This window comes from Sitophilus oryzae, unplaced genomic scaffold (assembly GCF_002938485.1).
Source record: "Sitophilus oryzae breed Bouriz unplaced genomic scaffold, Soryzae_2.0 scaffold_1067_pilon_pilon, whole genome shotgun sequence".
NCBI lineage: Eukaryota > Metazoa > Arthropoda > Insecta > Coleoptera > Curculionidae > Sitophilus > Sitophilus oryzae.
In genome coordinates, this window is record NW_022145690.1 from 2,688,703 (window position 1) to 2,716,453 (window position 27,751).

The 27,751-nt window shown below is 31.8% G+C and overlaps 1 protein-coding gene across 1 annotated transcript in view; it reads left to right on the forward strand.

The window, feature by feature from the left end:
* LOC115879914 (BMP-binding endothelial regulator protein-like) overlaps positions 1 to 27,751 on the forward strand; it is a 279,965-nt gene that overhangs the window by 218,807 nt on the left and 33,407 nt on the right. The window contains exon 4 of the mRNA XM_030896970.1: positions 13,680 to 13,780. Within this exon, the coding sequence (XP_030752830.1) occupies positions 13,680 to 13,780 (101 nt within the window). The remainder of the gene's footprint in view (positions 1 to 13,679; positions 13,781 to 27,751) is intronic.

Sequence of the window (27,751 nt, forward strand, 5' to 3'; positions counted from 1 at the left end):
TGCGTATGTGTGTGTAAACGTTCAAATTAAAACTGCTCTCGTCAAGTGATAAATGTAAAGTTAATTAAACCTCTTGACACAGTTACTTTTTGTTTCTATAATTAAATTAGTCTTAGATTGCGGACTAATTATTTATAGCGCATTTGGAAATTTATATTATAATTTACGTTTGTTGACCTCTCTCTGCTTTCTTGGGACTTTTAATTAACTTTTCGAAATAATTTTTTTATGTAATTTTATTGTAATACTAGTTGAAGCCTGGCGCATCCGCCACGGCATAACGAAAAAAAAATACTTCTTATTTTTTTTAATTAAACGAAAAACAGAAAATCCGGCGACGACAGTTTTTAGAAGAGCCAATTAGCTATCTTTTAGTAAAAAAAAGCAACTTCCTAGAGCAAGTCGTTACTTCAGTAGAGACAACACAGATAAACATTAGCATTTTATATATGTAGATACAGATACTGCTTCAAATAATAGCTTTTCTTCAAAAAATAAATTTAGTAGGTTGTTATAATTATAGTTTAGTTAAAATCGGCTTTTTCAAAATTTTTCAAATTTTGCATGTGTATTCAGCATACTTAGACGGTTAAAAACCCTATTTACGACATCGTTGTAAAATTAACAGGGGATCCAATATTTGGACCGTTCAAAATTTGCATGGGATTTCCTGTTTCCAACGACGATGCACCACCTGGTATAGAAATTACAAATGTACCGTGTGGTGCATCGGAACATGGGGCATAGGAAATCCCATGTTAATTTTGAAAATGTCAAATATTATCTCCCCAGATGATTTTATGCAAATGTTGTATTAGATTTTTTTGAAGAGGCGTTAAAATTGTACTTTTGTGTAGAATTTAGTTTCATTTGAATAGTAATTTAAAAGTTATTTGCAAAAATCTACCTTCAAATTAGTAAAATTTATAATACGACCCAGAGAAAGTTACAATTAAAATACCAGCAAAAATGTGATCCTGTCATTGTCAAATTCGATGTCACATTTTGTTTACAAAAATTTGAAGATACCAAACAGAGTAATTTTGTGTAAAATAATTAGGAATTTTGCAACTTCTGTACAAGTTACGATGGTTAAACGGCATTTTTGTTTGAAATAGTATTCCTGCTGTATTAGATATGTTCACAGCTCCGTCTCCGGAAAGTCTATACTGAATAATTCGACAGTTTAAAAAATAACCGGATGTTTGAAACTAAAGGCACTAAGGTATTAAACACACGAAATTTTGATGACAAAAATAATTCAAAGAAGAAAATAACAATGACTTGAATATTCTTCATGTTCATGATGAAGAAAAGGAAAACATTGACTTCCGTTTATTGCGGATACTGTAGGAAAAGCCCACAAGATCTTTCGCCGAACGACTTCTTGTGGAGCACGCTCAAAAACCGCCTTTATGGGCATATTAGGCTTCGGTGAACTATCCTGACACACGATTTTTCTTAGAAAATAAAGTTTATGTTACCTAAAAATGAACTTCTTGGATTCTTTGACTAAAATCTGATGCGGAAAAACACGTTTCACATAAAAAATATTCTTAAAAATGTTGTTATTTGATTTTTATAGCAAATTCCAGGGCAAATTCCATAACCGATAACAAAAGAGTCGCGGACTTGTTTATATCCGTTTCTATGATGGTTTCTATGTTTACGCTGACAGTAGTGAACGTCGAATTTTAACAAATATTGCGAATTGATACATGGTTGTCAGATCAGCTAGTAAATTATCTGGAATTTCATGCATGTTTTTGTTTATGGAAAAAAATGACGTCATAAGTTTTAATTTTTTTTAATATGAATTAGATTACTTTAGTTTATCAAATTGGCTAAATTACCGCCTCCGGCGAGACAATTGCTATAGTTATAGCTCTAGCAATGAAAACACGCTGTAAGCTGGAAGCCACCGAAACAAAGCTTACAGCGTGTTTTCATTTCTTTGGTTTGTGTTTGGCTCGGGTTGAGTTGGTTTGGTATTGGTCGGTTTGGTTTTGTATTGGTTGGTTTTGTATGGGTTAGTTAGGGTTTGGTAGGGTTGGTTTGGGTTGATTTGGCTATTTCTTTTTTTATCTGTTTGATTGGTATTTTGGTTTAAACAAGAGCGAAACAAAAGCCAGCAAATCACGCGTAAGCGTGTTTTGGTTGCTTTTGTTTTACTGTTCTGTTGTTTTTTTTAGTTTTCCCATTCACACATTACCAACGCATTTTTATTATTAAAAATGGCTATTTTTCAAAATAAAAATAAAAAACAGAAACAGAAAATTCAGTGGACCTGGCAACATTGCTTTTCCTTTTGTCGCTGTCATGTTAAATCAAGTATTAAAATTCTCCATAAAGTCAGATATGTGTCAAAAACTACGAAAATGAAATTAAAATATTTTAAAATTCTGTGCATAATCTCCATTTATTTTTGTTTAAAACTGCTACTAAAAATGGTTACTTTTTGATAAAAAAAAAGAAAAATGCAAAAATCGTGTATCAGGATAGTTCACCGGACCCGGCATATTAAATACAGAAATTTAGAGGACTTAGAAAGAGTTGTTTAGGAGGGTAGAAATTTATGGACTTAAAACGTGGAATGCTAAAGATTCTCCCCTTAACAGTTTTGTACTCTGAGGCGTGAATTTTACAATCATTTGTGAAGGGGAAATTATGTAGACATTTTATTAATTAGTATAGTTTAATAAAGTTCCTTATATTACAAGTACTTCGATTATCCCTTGAATTATTGTGTATTATCTGCGAGTGCGAGAAGTCATATAAACAACGCGAATATTATTCTCAGTTCAACTAATACTTTTATAGATGATCATTCCAATTCAGAAAAAAATTAACCACATAAATTCTTCTAAACAAAAAAAATGTAGTATCGAATTTGACAATGACAAAATCACATTTTTGCTGGTATTTTAATTGGCGGTATCTGGTAACTGGTATTTCAATAATTTTTATAAGTTTAATTTATAAAAAAATGGCGTCAGCGATGGCTATGGAATGAAGTTTGTTGCCAATTTATAAGTAAAATTATATGGGGCATGGCATTGATTCCAAGTCAACTGGACACTTTTTTTCGACCACACGGTATTATGTTGGCAAAAAGAATAAAATAAATCTCAATACTTCAGTGATTCAACTTTTGAATTCTCGACTTCCTTAACTATTGCTATTGTGTTTGTGAATTCTAAAATCAAAGGTATTTTACACATTTTTGACGATATACCAGATTTAGCAGTCACAAAATTAATCATTTAAATTATATTTAATTATAAAATATTGTATTTTCAGATGCTATTACTAACTTGCTCATGACCGAAAGTATCCAAAAGGATGAATACTTTTTATTACAGAAAAATGTGATTATCGTGGTAAAGTAGGTATAAGTAGTTTTCAAAATAAAATTACACTAAATCACCACAATACACCAAAACACTTTTACTTTTACACTGGACGCGCGTTTCGCTCAACTGTAATAAGTAGTTTTGCAATAAATGTTTCTTTCTCCAGTTGTAATTAGACTTAAAATCGGAATTCAAAAAATCCTTTTTCGAATTAATTACTTCTGTTTTTTTTACTGTTAGGTTTATTTATATTCTTAACAAGCTTCTTCCACGTAATATATAAGTTACTTTTAAATACCGAATACAAATTTTAAACATAGAATAGTTTTATTTTTTAAATAATGGAATTTCTTGGATAATAAACTCTCTTAAAAAAAGCTATAAGAAACTTAATATTTTGCTAAAGAAAGTTGTCAGGTAGATGTAAAGAGATATCCCTAAAAAATAGACGAAAAACACGTTTTGTAAAGCTTATTAGCGCATTTGCTTTGGACTATGGACTCGTGCGATAAGTAGATAGATATGTATATAAAACTCGTTTTTGATATAGCTTCAACATATGTACAACTATAAATTGAGTGTTTTTACGTGACTCCGTAATTAAAATCAGGAAATGGGCAAACAGTTGAATTATTAATATAAATATTTATTTATTAAAAATAGATATAATGCTGTAATATTTTTAGTAATATTTTTCTATCGGTATAATATTTTATTGTTTTTTTTTAATATAAAATAGGGGTATTGGATACAAAAACAATTAGTTAAGTCCCAGGTGGTCCCAAAGTATTTTAAATGTTCATAATATATTAATGTCATACAGGGTAGTAGATCTCTAAAGAGAAGAATAAGCGCAGAATGAGTCACGAATATAAAAAAAAATAGTTATAATTCCTATCCAAATATCACAACGTGTTAAATATAACCATTATACAGGGTGCTCGAAGGCGAAGAGAAGAGGCGAATCGAAAAAGAAAAGAGTTGGGTTGGAAATGAAGATCACTGTAATTCTATATGAAGGAAAACATGATAAGCTCCGATTTCTTAATTTTAGGGTTTTATGATACCATAGTAGGTCCAACAAAATGTATAAACTCTGCAGGGCAATAAGCTGCTAAATCCTGTATTAAATCCTATGATATATGCCTAGTAAGAATATACATGCAGGGAAAGAACCTGGTAACCAGCCGTCCAGCGCTTGCCTGTAATGTTGATAATGCCTGCTATGTTGATAAGTTATTATATGATAACTTGATGCTTTTTTATTTCTACCACACGGAATATTTGACGTAAAATAGCTTAAAATAAGATATTTGTGTATGATGAATTATTGAAAATGTATAATGTTATTTTACATAGTAGGATTCTATCTTATTAACAGCTGCAACATTTTTTTTTTTTTGATAAACAAATTTGAAGTTATTGTACGCGTTAATCGATATTGTTAAGGGACAGTCCCGATGATGTGTTTCACTCATTGAGGTTTCACTGCTGCAAAAACTTAACTCCTGACTTGTGCCAGGTCTTCTAATATCAACGAAAGAAGGCAAAGAGTTTGAATTGCTACAGGAAGACGATGGAAACGATGTCGTTGAAGATATCATATTTGCGGTTTCAGTTTGGTTGGCTACAGATGCATCCACATAACCCTCTGCCACAGCACTGGATTTCCATTCCCCTAGGCCCTAGACCTTCAGCTGTAAAATATCAGCTCCGCTATTTACCAGCAACGTAGCCGCTGTTCGTCTAAAAACATGACCTGTATAGGTTTTCGCATTGGGAAGTTTCAAAAAGCTAGCAATCTTGTACGGAAATTTAGATATAGAATTGTATCCAAAGGGTTGATTTCGAGCTTTTCGTAATCGATATTGAACAAAAAATCTCTCATTTTCAATATCTTTTCGTAACTGTATAAATTCTTTCACAATTTCTATCCAACTTGTGTTAGTTATCATAAATCTGCTCTTATAAGTTTTTGTATCGGGAATTTCTATGCAAATTTTGTTATCTAAAATATCAATATGCGTAGTTTTCATCTTCAGTAGCTCATCACTTTCATACACCTACTATAAGCGCAACCTAAAACAACGAAAAGAAATATTTAAAAACAGAAAAAAAAGCATTTAAAAAAAACCTTACTTTAATTGGAAGGAATTGTTGAGTTGCTTTCGTGAGAAAATCTTCCAAGTTTTGACTGGTAAAAATGCTAGACTTCTTTGGCTAAAAACCTATATTCTGTTGAGTTTGTGATATTTTGATATGTCAGTCTTTTCCCTTAATTCTAGCATTGTCCGTATCATGCTGTACATAGCTCAAAGAGTAGATGGCTTTTTCTGCCTTGCCATTTCGCTAAAATATGCCATCAAGACTGTCTCCGAAGCAATATTCTTATAGCATTTCTTTCGGCACACCATTTTTCGTATACTTTCAATGCTACCTATCGCCCCCTACTTTTCTCTGGAAGTAAACTGGCTTCTGCTCTTTTTGCAGCTTCTGTAAGTTCTGGTGGAGTACCAATATTAATGTAGTCTTCATTATAAAAACTTTTCGACAAAATTCTGGCTTTCTATGCTATATAAATTCGAAAAAGCGAACGAGAAATTCAAAACCGTCACTTAGTTTTTTGTTTCGCTGTTGGTTTGCGCCATAACAACCACTGGTACCGGTAACTATAGATATGGAAATGCCAAAACAGAAAACGACAAATTTTCGCATATTTTTTTTTCAAAATAAAATACCTATTTTTTAATTAATGATGTGGTTGTAAATAAAAGAGTATAGAAACCTCGGAGAAAAGTTTTCATTATTGTATCGAGATTTAGTTAATCTCTCGACAGTAATGATACACTTATTCACTCCTCGGTATGTAATATACTATTTCAGTCTTGACAGATATTCTATAACTTATTTAATTTATTTAAAAAATAATGCATTGAAGTACCTAAATAGAAAAAGTCCAGTAACTACTTTCTAAATTTTTATTTTAGCATTAAAAACTAAACATACATATTAGAAGGATGTCCTGTTGATAATTACACGTATGTAACTAACCAATTACTCATGTTTTTTAGAAAACGAGTCAGATGAGGAGTCTTCTTTTTCTTCAATCAACTTAAGCGCGCGCGCCTCCTTATCTTTCATCGGACGAATTAAATTCCCGAAGCGGAATCTCAAAACTGTTACCATTAATTAAATTGAAGTGTGTGGTACTGGGTTTTTATTGCTTCCATTGTGTCGTACTACCTTATTAATAATGCATAACGTGCCATACAAGTGACACGTGCAAGGAGTTGTTATTCGACGGAAACATTTTCGATGTATCGGGCAAATTCCTTATTTGGTCGTCCAAATACTTTAGATATTTTCAGATGTAATTGGAAACCGAAATGTTTTGCTGTTATCTAATAATCATTCGATTTGATTTAAAAGTTAATATGATATTTGTTACCGCCAAAGACTAATTTGTAATTAACTATATAATGTATAATCAACGGGGCTTTGACTTTGACATTTAACTAAAATTCTATTGTAATTTTTTATAAGAATTGTTTTTCTATAATTTCTTAGAAACATGAAAAATATACAAGGAAAGAGGAATTTTTATTATTGATAATTTGAGAAAAATTCATTCTTCATAAAAATATTGGCTTGTTCTAAAATGGTTAATCCTGATTTTACTTTTCCAAATTTCCATACCCTTTTAGAGAAAATTAGAAAAAAAAACATAAAAATATGGTTGAATTTGAAGTCCTAGAAATCATAGAATAAATTTGGCCATACAATTGCCAGAATTTGTTCACGTTTATTTATGTACAGGGTGGTCGAAATTGGTCTGTTGTAACAGAGAAAATATATTTCCTGACTAGATAGAGCAAAACCGACGTAGATGTTATGGGCTCGATTTCTGAGACATGATTAATGGCATAAACCGCATGTTGATATTTTCACTGCCAACTGAGATACGGGGTCTTTTTTAATTTTTTACCATTTTGAAAATTGCCCATAACTTTTTTATTTCGCGGAATAATAAAATTCTGTAAAGACGTTCTTAAGGCACTTTTTTAAGCACAATCCAGTGGCGTAGTCAGTTTTTTTTATGCTTGCTCTTTTTGTCATAAATAATAAAAAATATAATTATTTAAATGGAAATCATAGTTGGCTATGAACTTAAAAAAATGCTGATGTTTAATTCTTTCCGACGATATACGGTTATGGGTATTTATTTCTAAGAATGAGAGAAATATTAGAGTTTTTTATCTTTGTATCGAAGAGGGCCTTGATTTTCTATTGACCTAGTTGCCTAATTATTTTTTATCGCAATTTAATATTCTATAGTATTATTTATCTGCAAAATTAAAGACTTTCGAAAAGATAAATCAACATTCTATATTAGTTTTGCCAATTACAATTAAAACGCCATTAAATGGAGAATTTAGAGAGAATCGGATTGGAACAAGGGGCCGCATATCTTGGCCTGCTGGGTCCTGTGATTTAACTTCTTTCGACTTTTTTATGGGGGAAATTAAAAGACCTTATATATAAGAGAAGAACCATTGAACGAGAGAAGAATTGCAGAAGGCTACTAGGCAAGCTTTTGGGCTTATTACACCAGTTTGCCTAATAAATCGCTGTGACTCGGTGCGCAAAAGATGTTTATTATGTATTCAACGAGGAGGTGCTCAGTTTGAACATATTAGATGAGTTTTTTTAGAAAACTATTTATTGTATGGATTTCAATTGTAATTACTAAAACTAATATAGAATGTTAATTTACCTTTTCAAAAGTCTTTAATTATGCAGATAAATAATATAGAATATTAAATTGCGATAAAAAATAATTAGACAACTTGGCCAACACAAAATCAAGGCACACTTCGATACAAACATGAAAAACCTAATATTTCTCTCATTCTTAGAAATAGGTACCCATAACTTTATATCGTTAGAAATGGTTAAACGCCAGCATTTTTTTAAGTTCATAGCCAAATATGATTTCCATTTAAAAAATTATATTTTTTATTATTTCTGACAAAAAGAGCAAGCATTGAAAAAAACTCACTACGCCACTAGATTGTTCTTAAAAAAGTGCCTTAAGAACGTCTTTACAGAATTTTATTATTCCGCGAAATAAAAAAGTTATGGGCAATTTTCAAAATGGTAAAAAATTCAAAAAGACCCCGTATCTCAGTTGGCAGTGAAAATATCAACAGGCGGTTTATGCCATTAAATGTGTCTCCGAAATCGAGCCCATGACATCTCTGTCGGTTTTACTCTATCCAGTAACAGACTAATTCCGACCACCCTGTACACATATAAAATCCTTCTCCTTCCTATTACTTTAGAGTATGGTGACATTATGATATCACATTCATTATCTCTCTGGCCTCGTACAGACTATGACCTATTATCGTCTTCATTTGGTCCACCCAACGGTTTGGACATCTTCTAATACGTTTCCTGTTGACTTTTCCCTCCACAATTAGTTTCTCTAGGCCACTGGTGTTCCTGGATATGTGGCTAAATTATCTTAAATATGATAGATTTATTGATGTTGACAGTCTATATTCGATATTCAGTTGTTCGCGAAATTGAAATGTTTGTACGGTGAGCTGTGTACGGTATTCGCAGCATCCGTCTATAACACCACATTTCAAAAGCATCGATTTTGCGTTGCAAGAGGCATAAATGGCAATGGGTAAAATTAGGGCTCTTAGTAGTTTTAGTTTGTTGCTAATTGAAATAGCTGAATTTTTCCCTTATTTTATTGAGTTTGATCGTGGAATTGTGTGCTATACACAGTCTTATCTTGATTTCTGCATCACATCCTCCTTTGTTTGAGATCAAAGAGCCGAGGTATATGTATTGATCTGCAACTTTGAAACCTGCTATTTCTGTTGTATTCATGGGTTTTCGATCGATAATCATTAATTTTGTTTTTCTTTTATTTAATTTTTAGCCATATACTCTATAAAAATACCTGTATATCTAAAATGTATACTGGGTGCGTCTCAAAAGTGGCTCACCTCTATAACTTTTTTAGTTTTTCAGTTAAAAAAATGACAGTATATGACATAAATTGGGATTGATTGACTTATTCAATTGTTTTCGATCACTTCCTGTTTTACCGGAAATGACTACAACTTTTGATTTTTAAATGGCACCCTCGGTATTATTTTACTTTATTCGATAGAAAATAACACTCTGAATAAAATGACATATCATATGTCAACTTTTGACATTTTTGCATATGGTTTATTTGAAATTTTAACTTGCGGTTCGTAACGAAAATTTGACTCGAAATACCAAGTGTGTGGTATCAAATTATTCGTAAAAAATTGCTTTTTCCAAATATGTTAATGAGCCACCCTCGTTCCATTTGAAAAAATTGAGATATGAATAAAAATACGATTTGAGCATTTTTTCTAACCGGCCAGGACAAGACACTAAAAACATTAGACGATCCAATATATTTTTCCCAGGCTCCTTGATTAAGAATTGGTGTTTTTAACATAGCCATGGCACTCTAGATTGAATTTTAAAATATGGTTTTTTATTAAGCGAGAATGTCAAAAGTTGACATATGATATGTCCTCGGATATGTCATTCTATTCAGAATGTCATTTTCTATCGAATAAAGTAAAAAAATACTGAGGGTGCCGTTTAAAAATAAAAACTTGTAACCATTTCCCGTGAAACAGGAAGTGACCAAAAACAATTGAATGCGTCAATCAATCCTAATTTATGTCATATACTAACATGTCAAATCTCATTTTTTTATCTGTAAAAGTAAAAAAGTTATAGGGGTGAGCCACCATAATATTATACCTTGGTCATTCATTTATTTATTATAGTAGTTAATATAGTCAGTAGTTAGTTTGTGTAATAAGTAGTAAACTTTGTTGTTATGCGAACAGAAAAATAAAACACTAATTCACGATACATTAGAACACATTACATTTAACACTGCAGGCGCATTTCTCTAACAATGTGGGCATCATCAACAGATAATTAAAAAGTTTCAATCTGTATGATTTAATCAAAACATAATTCTTATTTTTCATTTGAATTCATTATATTTTTCAACAGGGGCATTCCATAATATAGAAAACACATCAAGAAACATAATAATGTAGTATATTGTGCTCTTGATTTTTCTAATATTTATAACCTGTAGGGTATTGCGATACAAAGTTAGCTATTTTAATACAGAAGAATGCTAATAACAGTTTTATTTCCTAGATTTCTTGGAAATCGTATGTTATTGACAAATATTATTTATTTTAATAGCATGTTGATAACTTAAAATTATAATTCTCTCAGCCTTGTAAACGGCGGTCTAGATTGAAGAATGTATCGTATTGTTATGAAAGAAAATTATTTAAATCTATTTTTTTTCTGCTTTTGTTGTAACCATTGATATGTACCGCTTTATAGTAGATATCAATGGTTGAGTAATTATTACATAGAGTTGTATAGGAAATATGAAATCAACAATGTGATATTTTGTGTCAAGTTTGTACTCCTTTAATTTTATTTTAGTTACTGTTACTGTTCAATAAAAATATATTTTTATTGATTTTATTATTTTGTTTTATATTGTTATCATTAGTTTTTGGTGTCTGGGAGTTTTTTAACATGAGAAATTTGATTTGGATAGCAATAGAACCCCTACTTGTAAGGAGCGCTATTTACATATTTTTTAACTGGTTTAAATATATAAGCTTCATTCAGAACCTCGCAATTACTGGAATAAATTAGTGGTTTCAATTAGCGTAGAAGTTTGTTCCTCTTATTTCAATGTAAGCATTAAAAACGTCAAAATTAGTAGTAGTCATTTTCAATCAGTAGAAAGAGTTAACAAACTTTTGACTTTTCCACTAATTATACTTCAAAATTTGCGAGTAATGTCATTTTGGCCTTTGATTATCATCCGTCAAGAGAAAATGTGGTTAGAAACCAAAAGTTTATTGTTTTATAAGCTAAATATTAGGCTTTCTCTATGGATACCACTGATTACCGCAAGCTGTTGCTAGGATATCCTATTAATTTTAATTGTGTTTTTTAGACAATGTGAATGATCGTAAACTAAAAAGTATAAAATATAATTTAAACCACTAATTTATTCCACTAATTGCAATTTCTATGTTCTGACTGAAGCTTTATAACAAAATCATTAAAGCATTTACAAAATAGGTAACCCAATTTTTAAAATCTTACTATCTATTATCTAAGATATATGAAAATAAGAACTAATTAATATACCATATTAACGTCTTAAACTTGCATCTTGTATTCCAAAAAACGTAAGGGGAAGCAATAACCTTGTAAGCCATCTCTTGTGTGTTTATTGCAATTATATTTCTGTTATATAATGTTTTTGTGTGTGTCCAGTTTATAATGGCATGGCCTAGAATGCTTCGAAAAATGTTTGCTTTTGGTACATAGAATGTAAAATGTAGAATGTGTGGAGGGGGGGGGGGTTAATGATCGATACCTTAATGATCTGTTGTGTCACCCTTTCTTGAGTTATAATTACTCATCATACATGGGGATCTTCCTGTTTTTTGTAGGGGGGACAGGGTATTTCGCATTCTCCTCTGACAACAACTGTTCATCCTCTGAGGAGTGGACAGCTACATCCTCTAGGAATGGGCAAAATAAAACATATGTTAGGAATTGTGTATTACAATATAATATATGAAATTAGGTACTTAATATTTATAAATTATGGTTATATAAAAAACATAACAACGTTGCTCTTAGACCTTATTAGCTTGATTTGATCGGCTTAGTACTGCGCACAAGTATGTAGCGAGATGAGAATTGCAAATGTAAATAAACGGATTAGTATTAGGTGGCCTCATTTTTCAAGGTATATTTAATAATTCATTTTGTTAAACATATATGTATCTATTACAAAATGATTGGATAAATCCGTTCTATTTTATTTGGTTATCAATAAACCAATTGAAATACAATTATTACTATACATAATTATCTTTGATTTAGGAATTAATTAAATTGTGTTTAATTTCAATTATGGCAAAAAACTGCAACCTATGCTTTGTTTTGTATAGTCTATAAAATGAATAACTTTGAATTTTGACCGTTATTTTTTACCAACATATTGGCGAATATAAAATACCCCTGTCAAAATAGTTACTGATATTCATGAAATTGAGTGCCTGAACGAATCAGATAGGTAACTCTTTCGTGAAATCGAAAAGGAAAATAATAAAACAAGTGACAGTTCTTCCTCTTCTTGCAAAAATCAACACGAAATGTCATAATTGACAAAAGTAAAATGTCATTAGCTTTTGACATTTCTAAATATTAGACCAATGCCGTCTCTAATAGAACAGCCAAGAGCGAGATTTATGACGTCACGCTAGTTAGATACTACGGACTAATAAATATGTTGTAGAATACATGGAAAACATAATTATTCCTCGTATTTTTGGTTTGTATTTTAAAAATGATATAGTTTACTTGAAATATCCATAATATACAGTTAATAAATACAATATAATATATACCTATTTATAGTAATAAATATTTTGGCAAATAAACTATGAACCATACAAATGCAGCAAATGTTTTATAATATACAAATAATGAATAGGTGGTACATATGATAATGGGTAAAATATAAGATATATTTTAAATTTTGGGGTTTGAAAATCGATCTAATTTAACAAAAAACATTCAATATCTATTAATAGTGATGTATTATTATTTGCATTCACAAAATTTAATTATATATCATAATGTTTACTGCAATTAATAAACTAATACAAACTTGTCAAAAGATGACCACATATTTTTTAAAAATTATTATTCTTAACACAAAAACTATCTACATTGACTATGGAGTACGATTTCAGCCATATTGTAAAACATTTGCTGCCTTTGTATGGTTCATAGATTATCTGCCAAAGTATTTATTACTATAAATAGGTATATATATTGTATTTATTAACTGTATATTATGTATATTTCATGTAAACTATATCATTTTTAAAATACAAACCAAAAATACGAGGAATAATTATGTTTTCCATGTATTCTACAACATATTTATTAATCCGTAGTATCTAACTAGCGTGACGTCATAAATCTCGCTCTGAGGCTGTTCTATTAGAGCCGGCATTGCGTCAGCATGACCGCAAGTTGCTAATCTAATAAAATTAACACTAGAAAAGCCCACGGGAACTGCCAAATTCAAAGTTATTCGTTTTATAGGCTATAGCAATATTTCGTTTAAAAAAAAAATAATATTACTCTTTTGAGTTATTGTATTAATCGAGATATTTCTTTTATTTCCAGCTCCATTTCCACAAGGAAAACGACAGCACTGTTCTAACGAAGGCGCAATAGTTCCCTTAAATTTTATGGAGTCAGCAACTTGTTATTCTTGTACATGTAAGGTATGTAGTAAATTACATTATTATTAACCATGAAATGTATAATTTTTTCTAACATTTTTATATAATAATAGTCTCATTATACAGGACGTTACTCAAAAGTGGCTCACCCCTATAACTTTTTATTTTTTTTCTATGCTATCTCAGAATTAGAATTTGGAGTTAGTAACTCGTGTTTTCATTGGAGGATACTGTGATATTTATTTCAAACCAATAATTAACGGGAATATTCGTATATATACTAATATATAAAATCCTTAAGTGACTGACATACTGATTAATCACGATCCTGCTCAAACCACTCAACGTAAGAGGCTCAATTTTGGCATACAGATTGATTCTAGGGTGTAGAGGTTCGATAAGAAGGGATTTTTTGAAATTCCAGTTCCAAGAGGGTGAAACCACCCCTCAAATATTACAATATTTTTTATTTAAAAAACGGTCAAGTGTCCGAAAAAACGCTTAAACACGTATATTTTATTTTGTTTTTTTACATATTTTAAGATTTTTTGAAAATGTATACAGAGTGTTTCGAAAAATCTGGTAATTGATTAATCACGATCCTGCTTAAAGCGCTTGACGTACAAAGCTGATTTTTGGAAAACAGATTGACTTTAGGGTGTAGAGGTTCGATAAGAAGGGATTTTTCGAAACTCGAATTCTAAGGGGGTGAAACTATCCCTGAAATATTAAAATATTTTTTATTTAAAAACCGGTGAGTTTTTCGGAAAAACTCTTAAACACGTATATTCTATTTTGTTGTTTTACATATTTTAAGATTTTTTATAAATTTATACAGGGTGTTTCATAAAATATGACCATTGAGTAATCACGATTCTGCTTAAACTGCTTGACGTTTAAGCTAATTTTTGGCAAACGGATTGACTGTGGGGTGTAGAGATTCGATAAGGAGGGGTTTGTCGAATCTCAAATTCCAAGAGGGTGAAAACGCCCCTCAAATATTACAATATTTGTTATTTAAAAAACGGTTAGTCTTTCGGGAAAACGCTTGGACAAGTATAATTTATTTGGTTTGTTTTACATATTTTGAAATTTTTTAAAAAATCATCCAGGGTGTTCCAAAAAGTTAGGTAATTTCTTAACCACGATTCTGCTTAAACTGCTTGACGTAAAAAGCTTATTTTTGGCAAACGGATTTTTCGAAAGTCAAATTCCAACGAGATGAAACTACCCCTCAAATATTACCAAGTTATATAATAATATCGCCATATTGTTTTTTTTTTCATGCTGACATAAATGTGAGAAAATTTTATCCAGTTTGTATGTTAATGGAAATTCTTGCTTTGCTTTATCATCACCATTACAAATGATTAATTCGACGTGAACAAAGTCGCTGGTACACGCTAGTAATTTAATAAAACTACTGTATGTATCATATCAGTATGTATGTATCATTATACAGGGTGACAATTTGAAAACGAACAGTATTTAATATTACCTCTACCGATGATAGTATGAAAATTTGCCGAAATACGTCAATTTACATATCAAGAGGGACAATTTTTGTCCCTTTGGGGGTCCAGGGCACCTACCCCTAAAATTTTAAATGGCAACCCCTATTTCTTTTACCATTTTTGTGTTCTCAAAAAAATAATGCAGTTTATGTAGAATTATAAGAAACACAAAAATGGTAAAAGAAATAGGGGTTGCTATTTAAAATTTTAGGGGTAGGTGCCCTGGGGGTCAAGGGAAAATTATAATAATTACATAATTATTAATACAATTAAATAATGAATAATAAACAAAACATTTGAACAAAAACAGACCACAGACCACACAAAACAAATTGTTGGATAGTAGTAGTCAGAGACATAGATGTAGTAATATTTTGGTTTAATGGCAACAGCTGCTAGGGCTATCCGGTCGTTTGATAGAATTCGTTTTTTAATCAAAATTAAAAAAAAATATAAAATAATAAAGAATAGTATACGGTTTTATATTACTCTCTATTTTTTTGAAGTTTATAAAAAATATTCATGAAAAATAGATATCCTTCAATTTAATGGCTGTTAGTAAGACGTTTTACATCAACTACTTAAGGACAAAAAACTTGTTGGTTTGGTTGCTCCTTTTTATTTTGAAGATACTGCCCGTTGAACATGATACGAAGAGAATGCAAATACAAAGCGCATAGAAGGGCTCTGGAGCCTGGCGCAGCTATTATCTGTTCATTCCAATGTAGAATGTGGAATGTTTAGGAGGGGAGTTAATCATCGCGACCTTACAGATCTATTGTGTGTTCCTCTTTCTTGAGTTATAACGAGTTATAACTCATCATACAGTCTCAAGGCTTTAACAAAAGCCAGTATCTGAGACGGCTCCGCAGAGGCTAGCTCTCCATCCTCGATATCATATATGGTCGTCGTCTCGGCACACTCAGTGATAAGGTGATCTGGTGTTTTCCCATCTTCCCCAAAGAATCTGCATTCGCCGTTGTTTTTCAGCTTCAGCCTACTGAGGTGTTCGTTGAGGAGACAGTGTCCTGTTAGAAACCCCGTGACAATCCGAAGATTGTTTTTACTTAAATCAAGAAAATCCTTTCATTTTTCTCGGTCGTAAGTTCTGAGGAACTTTTTCGAGTGTCCTAGACCGTTGGAGGATACCCATTCCAAGTTACGGATGGAGTCTTCCAGATTCTTCAGTTCCGCTTTCAGGTGGTTCTCGTTTGGAAAACAGAACGGTTCTGGTCCAGTTAGTGGAGTGCTCGCTCCTTTCCTAACTAGATCATTTGCTTTTTCATTGCCTTTTATCCCTTGGTGAGCAGGCACCCAGAGTAGCCCATTGAACATGATACGAAGAGAATGCAAATACAAAGCGCATAGAAGGGCTCTGGAACCTGGCACAGCTATTATCTGTTCATTCCAAAATAGCGTTAATAATCAATTAATCCGATTCTAAAAATTACAGATTTGGTCGACGGCATATTATGCACCTGAATGAAGTTCGGTTTTCTGTTATTTAAATTAGATTTGCTGGTGACTTAGAAGGATGTACAATAGCTCTAATGGGGTTTAATATTTTGTAGTCTATGACACTGCCATATAAATAAAAAACTTGAAACGCGCTTATGATTATTTGATTAATTTTGTTCCGTATTTAATTTTATCTGTATAAAATCGCGTATATGTAATTTAAATCTTTACAGAACAATGAAACAGCGTTAATCTGCTATACTGAATAAATTTTATGCGATACAATAAAGCCTTTGAATAGTACAACTCGTGCTCGTTATAGAGACTTATAGAGACATTCGATGCGACTAAACGTTTCAATAAAAATTCCTTCGCCGATTATAAAAGAAAATCTATTACCTCCCGATCGTAATAGAATAAACAGCCTGCTACATTGCAAATTAGGTATAATTATTATTATATTGTAGTAATTATAGTTCCGCTAAACCAATTAAATCGATACTGATTTAATTGCGAATATTATTACTTTAATTGTTTTCCTACTTTGTAAATGCATATGTGTATGCATTTATTTGCGATAGCAATCTTTCTGGGAGCAGAATGAATTGTCATTTGATGTTAACTGCGTGTAGATGATGCGAACTACTTATTTCAGAATGGAAATAATATTTACTAGTCTTTGTTAGAAATATCTTTGTTTTAAAAATGTAATTTGTATTTTTTTATTTTTATCTAATATATTTTTTTCGAAAATGTGGAAAATTATATACAGGGTTAATCCTGAAATTTAGAACAAGAAAAACTTTTTACGATGAATGTATTTTCCTCAAAATAACAATACTAAAAAAGTTTTTCCTCTTGTAAAGACAATAAGGGACATACTTCTTCTTCTTCTTCTTCCTTCTTCATACTAGGCGAATCGCCTGTTTGGTTTCGTCGTCTCTACCGGTTAGACTGACAAGTTGTCGCTCCATCGTTTTCGTGGACATCCTAAGCTTCTGCGACCTAGCGGTGATTTGTCGCGTGCAACTCTCACTATCCTTCTGTTGTCCATTCTGCTGATATGGTCGTTCCATTCTTCCTTTCTGCTGAGTACCCACTCATTTACATTTTCCACCTTGCACGCTCTTCTTATGCTTTCATTTCTCTCCCTGTCCAGAAACGTCTTTCCAGCTATTCTGCGTAGTATACTCTCATTTCGGTTGTCTCTAGTAGTTGTTTAGTTTTTGCTGTATCAGGTCGAGTTTCTGCAGTGTATGTCATTATTGGTCGTACCGTTGCCTTGTAAATTCTCGCTTTAGTTTCCACCTCAATGTTTTTATTTCGCCATATTGTATCATTCAGGCATCCTGCTATTCTGGTTGCCTTCGTTATCTGTTCTCGCACCTCCGCCTCTACATCACCATATCCTAAGATTTCTATGCCTAGATACTTCAACTTCATTTCTTGCTGGATAATATTGCCCTCGACTTCCAGTTTGCATCTTAGTGGTACTTTTGATGTCGTCATGCATTTAGTTTTCTGGGTCGATATTATCATATTAAGTGATTTGGCAGTGCAATTAAATCGATGTAATAAGCGCTGTAGATCGTTCTCATTTTCAGCTACCAATACGGCGCGGCGTCGTCGGAATAGTAATTTCCTGGTCGCCCATACTGTATCCCTTCAGTAAATGTACATTTCCTATTATTTCGTCCATAATGATGTTGAAAAGAAGAGGGCTCAGGGAGTCACCTTGTCGGATACCACAGCCTACATTTATTGGTTCGGTCAGGACCCCGTTAATTTTAGCTTGAATTTGGTTCACTTCATATATGTTTTGTATGGTTTTAACGAGGTTGTGTGGGATTTGCCTATTGTAAAGAAGGTGTACAACGTCTCTTAGCTGCACACGGTCGAACGCTTAGGTCGAACGAAGGGACATACTGTATAAAAATAATACCTATTTAAAAATTTGGATTTTATATGAATTAATATATAAACGCATCTTATTCACAGGACAGTAGATTAATCCATAGATTATTTACATTAGATTACAGTAAATCTAAATAGATGACCGAAGATGACAAAAGTCATTTTGCATTTCCCGTATTTACAGTAATATTATAATTAGGAAATCGAAATATCATTTGACTATAATTAATAAATTAATAATTTTAATTTTGGGGAAATACTCGAATACTACTATTATCGAATTTCCAAAATTGATTTATATTTTCACAACATCCAGAGAAAGAGCTATATAAAGAAAGTTTAACGATTTTTCCGAAATGGCAAATTGGGGTTTTCAGCCATAAAATCAGGCTCACGATTTGTTTGATTATTATGGCGGAAAAATCAGTTTTGCTATTTTCAAGAAAAATGTTAAACTTTATGGTCGGCAAAGCAAAACACAAACTTTGTCGATTGACATAAACAAAAGAGTTTGTGGTGTTTTTCATTAGTATACAACATGCAGCAATGAAATAGTTATGGTATTGTTATTTTGAAAGAACTTTTTCGAAACTATATAAAAATAGTACATTATATATCTTAGTTCCTATAAAAGAATGGAGTGTAGTGATATGGTATAGTTATACAATATCTATATAATTTATTTGTATTTTAAGATGAGATTCTCAAGCCATGAAAATAATATCTGCAAATATATAGATTTTATATTAGGGTAAGGTAGAGTATGCTGATTTTCAATTTCCCCCGATTAATTTCACTCGATAGCTATTTTAACAATTTTCCTATCACAGATTTGACCAAGTACGCGACAAAAAATCTGACGTATATAAATTGCTTCCGGGTAGACTGATTGTTGTTTCCTGTGGATGATAATTTAAAAAGGTCCACATCAAGAAATAATATAATAATAAACAATAATTGAAAAAATGTTTATGTATTTTTGCGATGTTATGGATTATATTTTTTCTATATAATATATTATCCTTTGCTTTTAATGACCATAGTAAACATACCTTTGAAACGTTCTTTTTATAATAAAATATTTTCTTGAACAGCCATAGTTTTTTTAATTACCAGTCGGTATTAACTACAAACATATGTCTGTTTTGTTTTTGTTGATTTGGTGAATTTATTAACAAGAAAAAATCCACTAGGTGTCTGTTGGTACTTTACAAAGAGAAAGATGAAAGATATTTAAACTTTTTTCTTCGGTGGTAAAATAAGCAACTCTTTCCAGTTATTATCAATGATATTATTTTTAACACTGCGACCTGAAAGGCCTATAGGTACTGTTTATCTTTTTCTATGTTTACATCCACTGTCCTATCTCTTACTTGATAGGATGAGAGCATAGTTTCTTCATTTCTAGCCTTCTTTCCCAAATAGAATGTGTCGCTTGCGATCCAGAGCCTCGCAGTGACATATTATGTGCTCCGCTGTTTTATGATATTTATTTAGCAATCACTTCCTTGATACAGGTTGAGCTTGTTGACAGCCATATCTCCTGTTAAGAGACCTGTTACAATCCGCACTTTAATCTTGCTAAGCATTAGCAGTTCCTTTGTGGTTTTAACATACCTTTGAAACGTTCTTTTTATAATAAAATATATTCTTGAACAGCCATAGTTTTTTTAATTACCAGTCGGTATTAACTACAAACATATGTCTGTTTTGTTTTTGTTGATTTGGTGAATTTCTTAACAAGAAAAAATCCACTAGGTGTCTGTTGGTACTTTACAAAGAGAAAGATGAAAGATATTTAAACTTTTTTCTTCGGTGGTAAAATAAGCAACTCTTTCCAGTTATTATCAATGATATTATTTTTAACACTGCGACCTGAAAGGCCTATAGGTACTGTTTATCTTTTTCTATGTTTACATCCACTGTCCTATCTCTTACTTGATAGGATGAGAGCATAGTTTCTTCATTTCTAGCCTTCTTTCCCAAATAGAATGTGTCGCTTGCGATCCAGAGCCTCGCAGTGACATATTATGTGCTCCGCTGTTTTATGATATTTATTTAGCAATCACTTCCTTGATACAGGTTGAGCTTGTTGACAGCCATATCTCCTGTCAAGAGACCTGTTACAATCAGCACTTTAATCTTGCTAAGCATTAGCAGTTCCTTTGTGGTTTTACACTAAGGCTCTTGGATAAAGGCCTTGCTATGCCTGTACCCCTGGCTGATTCTCCAGTGGACGTTCTGTTTTTCCATCCATAATCATACTTATATTTGTATATATAATATACAGGGTGGGCAAGAGAGAATCTTGGGCTGGTATTTACATATCTAGGAGTGGATCGTTATGGCTATCTTATAAGTCGGAAAGAGAAAAATGCAAGGTGTTTATTATACACCCACTCAACAGGACACTTTATAATGATGTACATCTTAATGTATTGAACGAAAATTTAATTCTGTATAATCAAAAAATATATATTTGTAATTAGAAAACTCAAATGATAACATTTATTTAGAATATTGTGACCTCTGGACAAAATAGCATTTTTCAATGTATTGTGGTCTTCCTAGAATTTTTATTTTGATATCCCCGTCTACACCTACACGGCACTACTTCCATTAATAAATTTAGCGCGCAATTGGCATTTCTACGAATCTGTCGTCAAACGAAATCCCGCAATTGAAGATAAGGAAGGCAAAAAACACGCTGTCTGTAAAAGTGTGGTTAGTCGAGATAATAGTCGCTCAGCAAGAAGGTCAATTAATATCGAAATGATAATAGAAACTATAAAAACATACAGGGTTCTGCAACAGTCCCCCAGGCATCTATAGGTGCTAAAATAACAATAAAAAATTGTGAATAAAAGCTAATGTGTGTAAATAGCTCCTGTGGCTTTGATAAAAAGTGACTATTGAAAGAACCATTTAAAGGGTTTATGGAAAAACATCGCCATTGAATAAAAGCTCTTTCTGAGAAAGATGCAAATTAAAATTTATCTATTAAAATCGGAAGTATAAGTAAATCTTAGCGGTGCTATTAATCAAGGCTTAATCCATGGTGGAAGTTTTATGTAAAGGTAGAGTGGTCAATTTGACCAAAGAACACCAAATAGATTCTCGCCGATGTTTTGGAGTCTATTTACTCCACTTCAGTGCTCTGTTAGAAGTGAAAAAAGGGACTTGTTGACATGAATTACTAATGAAAATATAAAATATCCATGAAAGTACCGGGTATCCTTCTTCTTCTGAAGGACTCTGCATCAATGGACGGGTCGTCGATGTAGTTCGATGTAGTTCTCTTCTCAGGAAGATCAATAGATGTTAGTTATTATGTTTATTTTTGAAAAAACTTTGGGTTTTACAGAAATTTGGTGAGATGAAGTAAGTCCCTGTAATGTGCAGCATTTAAAGGCATTTTTTCATTGTATGAATTCTGGAGTTCCATTGATTCAGGAATTTTGAGGTTGTTTTTTGTTGGACTTTTTTCGGTGGTTGTTTTGCAAATGGAGAAGGATAGTAGGCCTTCAAGTTTAGTGGTTTTGTGGTAAATTAATTGTTTATTTTCAACGGATATTTTGTATGAGGTTTTGATCATTGCAACGATGACAATGCAATGACAGATTTTTTTTTGGTATAACGAAATTCTTTCCCAGTATTCCCCCACTATTGAACGCAATGATGGTGTTTCCCCCAAAATAAGATCGAATTTGGATTCTACATCAGATATACCGATTGGCTTCTGTATTTATTTACGTCAAAAAAGATAATGGCAAGGTTTTCCCCTGTACTCTTCATCTGTAAAGATCGAATCTCTATGAAACCGCTAAATATATTACTTTTCCACTTTTAATATAAAAAACTCGTAAAAAATGTTAATTTTCAAAATCAACGTGGTTTTATCATTTTTTTTGTCGTAAAATAATGTCTTGTGTGTGTCATAATACTTCAATCTGCCAGAGTATATTAGTGATCAAATTAAGAGCATGGTAAATTTGTATACTTAAAGGCAACCATACATGTTTTTCTTAAAGGTTGTTAGTGCTCAATCTAAGCCTTGAGATATTCATCAACGTGAATGGTAGAGACGTTGAAAAAACATGGTAAATAACTGTACCTAAGTCAAGAAGAAATATTCGACCAATGTGCACTACCAGTCATGATTTATGCATGCGAAATCTAGAGAGTAAAACGGACATTATAGGGAAACTACAGGGCGCAGAACGCTCAATCGAACGAAATATGCTGGGAATAACCAAGAAAGACCGCAAAAGGAAAGACTGGATATGACAAAAGACCCAGGTAATTGATGTTATCAACAGAATTAAATCCTTTAAGTGGCAATGGAGAGGACACCTGGCACGAAGGACGGACAACAGATGGACCACAAAAATTACTAGGATAACTTGGACCCGCATAGTCAACAATTGAAAACAACGGGCCGAATTACAAAGAGAGTTTTAAATATGTGAGGGAGGTTACACCACAATTGGAAATTATTGAGTAAGCTGAAAATCATGATGATGATGACTTGCCTCAGCAGGCCAAACTCTGCATGTGTGGTAGTATTGTTAATTTTCTAGTTTTCCGCTGTGTACTACGGATATTTTGCAATTATAAACCATCAATTTGTGGGAGATTTTATAAAATTTTACGAAAGTCAGCCTTGACGTTGGTATACAAACTGTAAGCAATGCTACGACTGAATAAAACATATACTGTCTTTAAAAACTGAAATGACCTGAAAAATTTTTACAGGAAGTAAAATAAAAAACTTTAACTCCTAAAATAAAAGAATCTTTGAAGTCTGGAGCATCAACTGACGCCTATCATTACTAGGCTACTAGTAACTAGGCTACTAGTAATACCTTTGCTGTTTTTTCTTGCGAAAAAGCTATACGATTTAATTACAAAATAGTAGTAAACCACAAAAACAATAATTACCACTTTATTCGATGAGTATTTGAATTAGCAAAATATCTGATTAATAATTTTATTGCAACCTTTTAACAGTTAATAAAATCGCTTTGATTATAGAATCGTTTGATCGTACGATCGTAATTGGTGTATAACCTCTGGGTAAATGTAAATCACTAAAAGCTTCATGCGATATAATTAACTATAAATACCTGATAAATGCCATATCAGAAGATTTACACACAATGCAATTATTCTATCTTGTAAAAAAGGTAGTAGTGGTGCAAACGATTAAGGCAGGGTTGCCACATGCCGAGGAATAATTGTTTCGTGTAAAAAACTACTTTCTGATTTAGGTATTTTATGTTATAGAATGTCATATACTTATATATCTTAGTAAAAACGCTATTTTTGAGTTTTACTTATATTTATAAGATTTTATGCCGGATCCAGACCAAGCAGATAAAACAACGACAAGATAGAAACATTCATGTTTTACGACAAAATTGCGACAAATCCAATACATTTCTGCAACATTCTTATCTCATTTTTGTTTTGTTTCAAAATTCGAAGACTTTTCAATGTCCCGTCTCGAGTCGATAAAGATCAAAGTGTCTATGTTTTGTTCGCATATTTTACGACAAGTTGTCGGCGCAGTGTAGATGGCGTGTGCTGCTGCCAGCAGTAGGAGACCAGTGAAATTACACATGGTTAATAAAATTCATTCAATTCAAACTAAACTTTTGACTTTGTTGTACTTTTGTGCTTGCGGTGTGGATAATTTGTCTCAAGTTTGTCTTGTCAGAATTCCCCATTTTTTGTCGCAAGTTTGTCTCATTTTTTGTCTCAAAATCGTGTTTACTTTTTGTCGCCTTGGTCTGGACCCGGCATTAGGTGTTGAAGACATAATTATTGACATTACATTCAATTAGATTTTAGGCTTCCAGAGTTTGAGCTAGAACAGCAATATCATACCGGGAGTTGCATCGTCGAGCGGGACATAGGAAATCCCATGTAAATTTAAATGGGGTCAATTATTGGCTTCCATAATTATTTTAGAGAATAATTCTATTTAGGTCTATTGAAGAGCACTAAAACCCACATTCAAAAGAATAACTTAAGATATTTTTGATTACGAGTTATCGTCGAATCATTTACGAGTTATCGCCGATTTCTTTTTAAATATTTCTTCTTTCTTATGGCCCTGTATTTACTTATGAGCACCAGTCAAGGTAAAAGATAACTGTCAAATGAAGTTGTCATTTCAGAAATTTATCTATTTAGTGCTTTATTATTATTATTAAAAACTCATACCTACATCGAAAATATTAGCAATGAATTACACTACCGAAGAAAAAGTATTGATGATTAAATGGTATTATCAAGGAAATAGTTATCAAAAGGTGTCGGACATGTTTGCTGCTCTGTATCCGAATAGACCGATACCTGGAAAATCTACAATCGCAAGGAATATCCAGAGGTTTGAGACCAAAGGTACCCTAATAAATAACTGGTACTAAATAACGATGGAAAGATCAGCACAAGGAAACTTGAGGATGAATTAGGAATAGATCACATTACAGCATTTCGAATTTTGAAACGACATAAATACTATTCCTTCAAATATGGAAAGCACCAAGAGCTACGAGATGGGGACGAAATACGGCGGCAGGCGTTTTGTTTTGATAATGATGGAAAGAGCAAACACGGATAGGGAATTTAAAAAAAAAACATATGTTTCAATGACGAATGCACGTTTACCTTAAATAATGAATGTTCAAAATTATCGATATTGGAACAAAGAAAACCAACACAGGTTTGTCGGAACAAGGACGCAATATCCACAGAAAGTAAATGGGCAGTTTGGGCATGTTTGGGCAGGGATATTCGGACACAATATTATCGGGCCATTAATTCTTACGCGAAATTTAAATGCAGAACATTATTTGGAACTACTCGAAAATCATATTTTACCTGCTTTACATGATGCCGCTCGTGAAAATCAGGAAGTTTGGTACCAAATGGATGGCTGCCTAAATAGAATTATTCTTTAAAATAATTAAGGAAGCCAATAATTGACCCCATTAAAATTTATATGGAATTTCCTATTTCCTGTCCGACGATGCAACACCCGGTATATTATTGAGTACTTACTTCCTCTTTGATATTTATTCCATAAAGTTTTAAAACATTGGAAATATTAATATTGGTTTACGGCTATTATTTATCAGAAGGAATTTATAATTAAATAAAAAGAATTGAGATCTTTTAAAATATTTGTTGCTATGCAGGGTGTCAGAAAATAGTGTATCTGTCTCCGGTGGGTGATTCTACAGATAAATATAAAACAAAAAGTCCTATGAACATATCATGGGATTAATTTATTTATAATTTCTTTGCATATATTTCATTATTTCGCTAATTCTAAAATCGACGCATCCTACCCTTTAAACGCAAATATCTTGAAAACCGGGTTTACTGTATCGAACTAAACAAAGAACACTTTTTTTATGTAAAAAACTCCTAACTTTTTATGTCAATTGTTAAATTACTCTATCTGTGGATAAAAAAAGTACCACTAGTAGTATATAATCTTTACCCTAATTAAAAGTACCCTTTCAGCGTTGTTACGGAATTTTACACTATCGCCATTCGCTCCTGCATTAAAATGTGTGTAAGGGTGCTAAATTTCAAGAAAAACGGTTTACCATTGTTCTTAAAAATAAACAAGATACATTATTTTTATTTACTCTTTCGAGGGCTGTAACTTCTTCGGGAACCATTTCATGGCATATATTCATAGGAACTTTTTGTTTTATTTTTATCTGTAGAATCAGCCAGTGGAGTTAGATACACTACTTTTTTGACATCTTGTATATGACATTCTATACCGCGTGTTTCTCAAAAGTGGCTCACCTCTATAACCTTTTTATTTTTTCATATATAAAAAACGAAATTTGGTATGTTAGTATATGACATACATCAGGGATTGATTCAGTTGATTTCGGTCACTTCTTGATTCACTGGAAATGACTAAGACTTTTGATTTTTAAATGGCACCTTCAATATTTTTTACTTTATTCGATAGAAAATTACACATTCAATAGAATGACATATCACATATCAACTTTTGACTTTTCATATATTTCAAATTTTTAAAGCTGAAATCTAATAATTTTAGTTAATATCTAGATGACTTGAAATACACATTTTAAATTAAACAACATTGAGTTTCGTAAATCTGGCATCTGTAGAATGTTTAGTATTCAATACACTTATTATTTAATATGTAAATTATTATTGGATTTTTTCAAAATTAATTGTTTAATTTATTATTTATGACACAATACGTTACTTCTCGTTTAAAAGATTAATCGAGTGTATGTCGTAACTGGTAAGTTGTTTGTCTTATTTACCTATGTTCGTTTTGCTAACTAGTGAGCATCAATTAGTATTTTCCAATTTATTTTTCGATCAAAACAATTTTTACACAATATTTGCTATCTACATTTTCTATTCTACTATTAATTTGTAAAATATTTCATAGAAAATACAAAGAGAAATAAATTCAAAATTAATTCTAAACCAGTTTTATTTAATTCGATTCTGGTCTCAAGGAGAGAACCAAGTGATAAAAACGTGAATATTCCAAAAAATTGGGAATGAATTAATGAATTTAAATTAGGGCTAATTACCACCGCCTACTACAGTTTACTGGTATGACCTAAAATCAATTGTTTAACAATGCAGAATATAAAAACAATAGTAAATACCGTATGATCGAATAAAAACGGCGTCAGCGATTTTATGAAATGAAGATCGCTGTCATTTTATATGTAAAATTATATGGGAAATGTCATCGATCGTCATTTCCAAGCCAACTGGACGCTATTTTTTTTCTATCATACGGTATTAGAATTTGGCTTTCTGTGCTATATTATTTATTTAAGATGACACAGTAGCATTAAGAATCGAATGCGTATTTTAATTTATGATTTGAAGCTACACTGGTTTTAGATAATGATTTTAAATTTTGTTATCAACTCTTAGTGGAAATAGATTTTGGCTAGTGGTTTTTATAATACCACTATCAAGTGATTTGCTTCCTTTGTGAAATCTTAATTTCTTGAGGTTTTCAGTGAATATATTTGTTTGCAGAAGTTAATTGCAAAAGTTTAGTTAGTCTTCTATAAGTTATGAATACCGGGTGCGT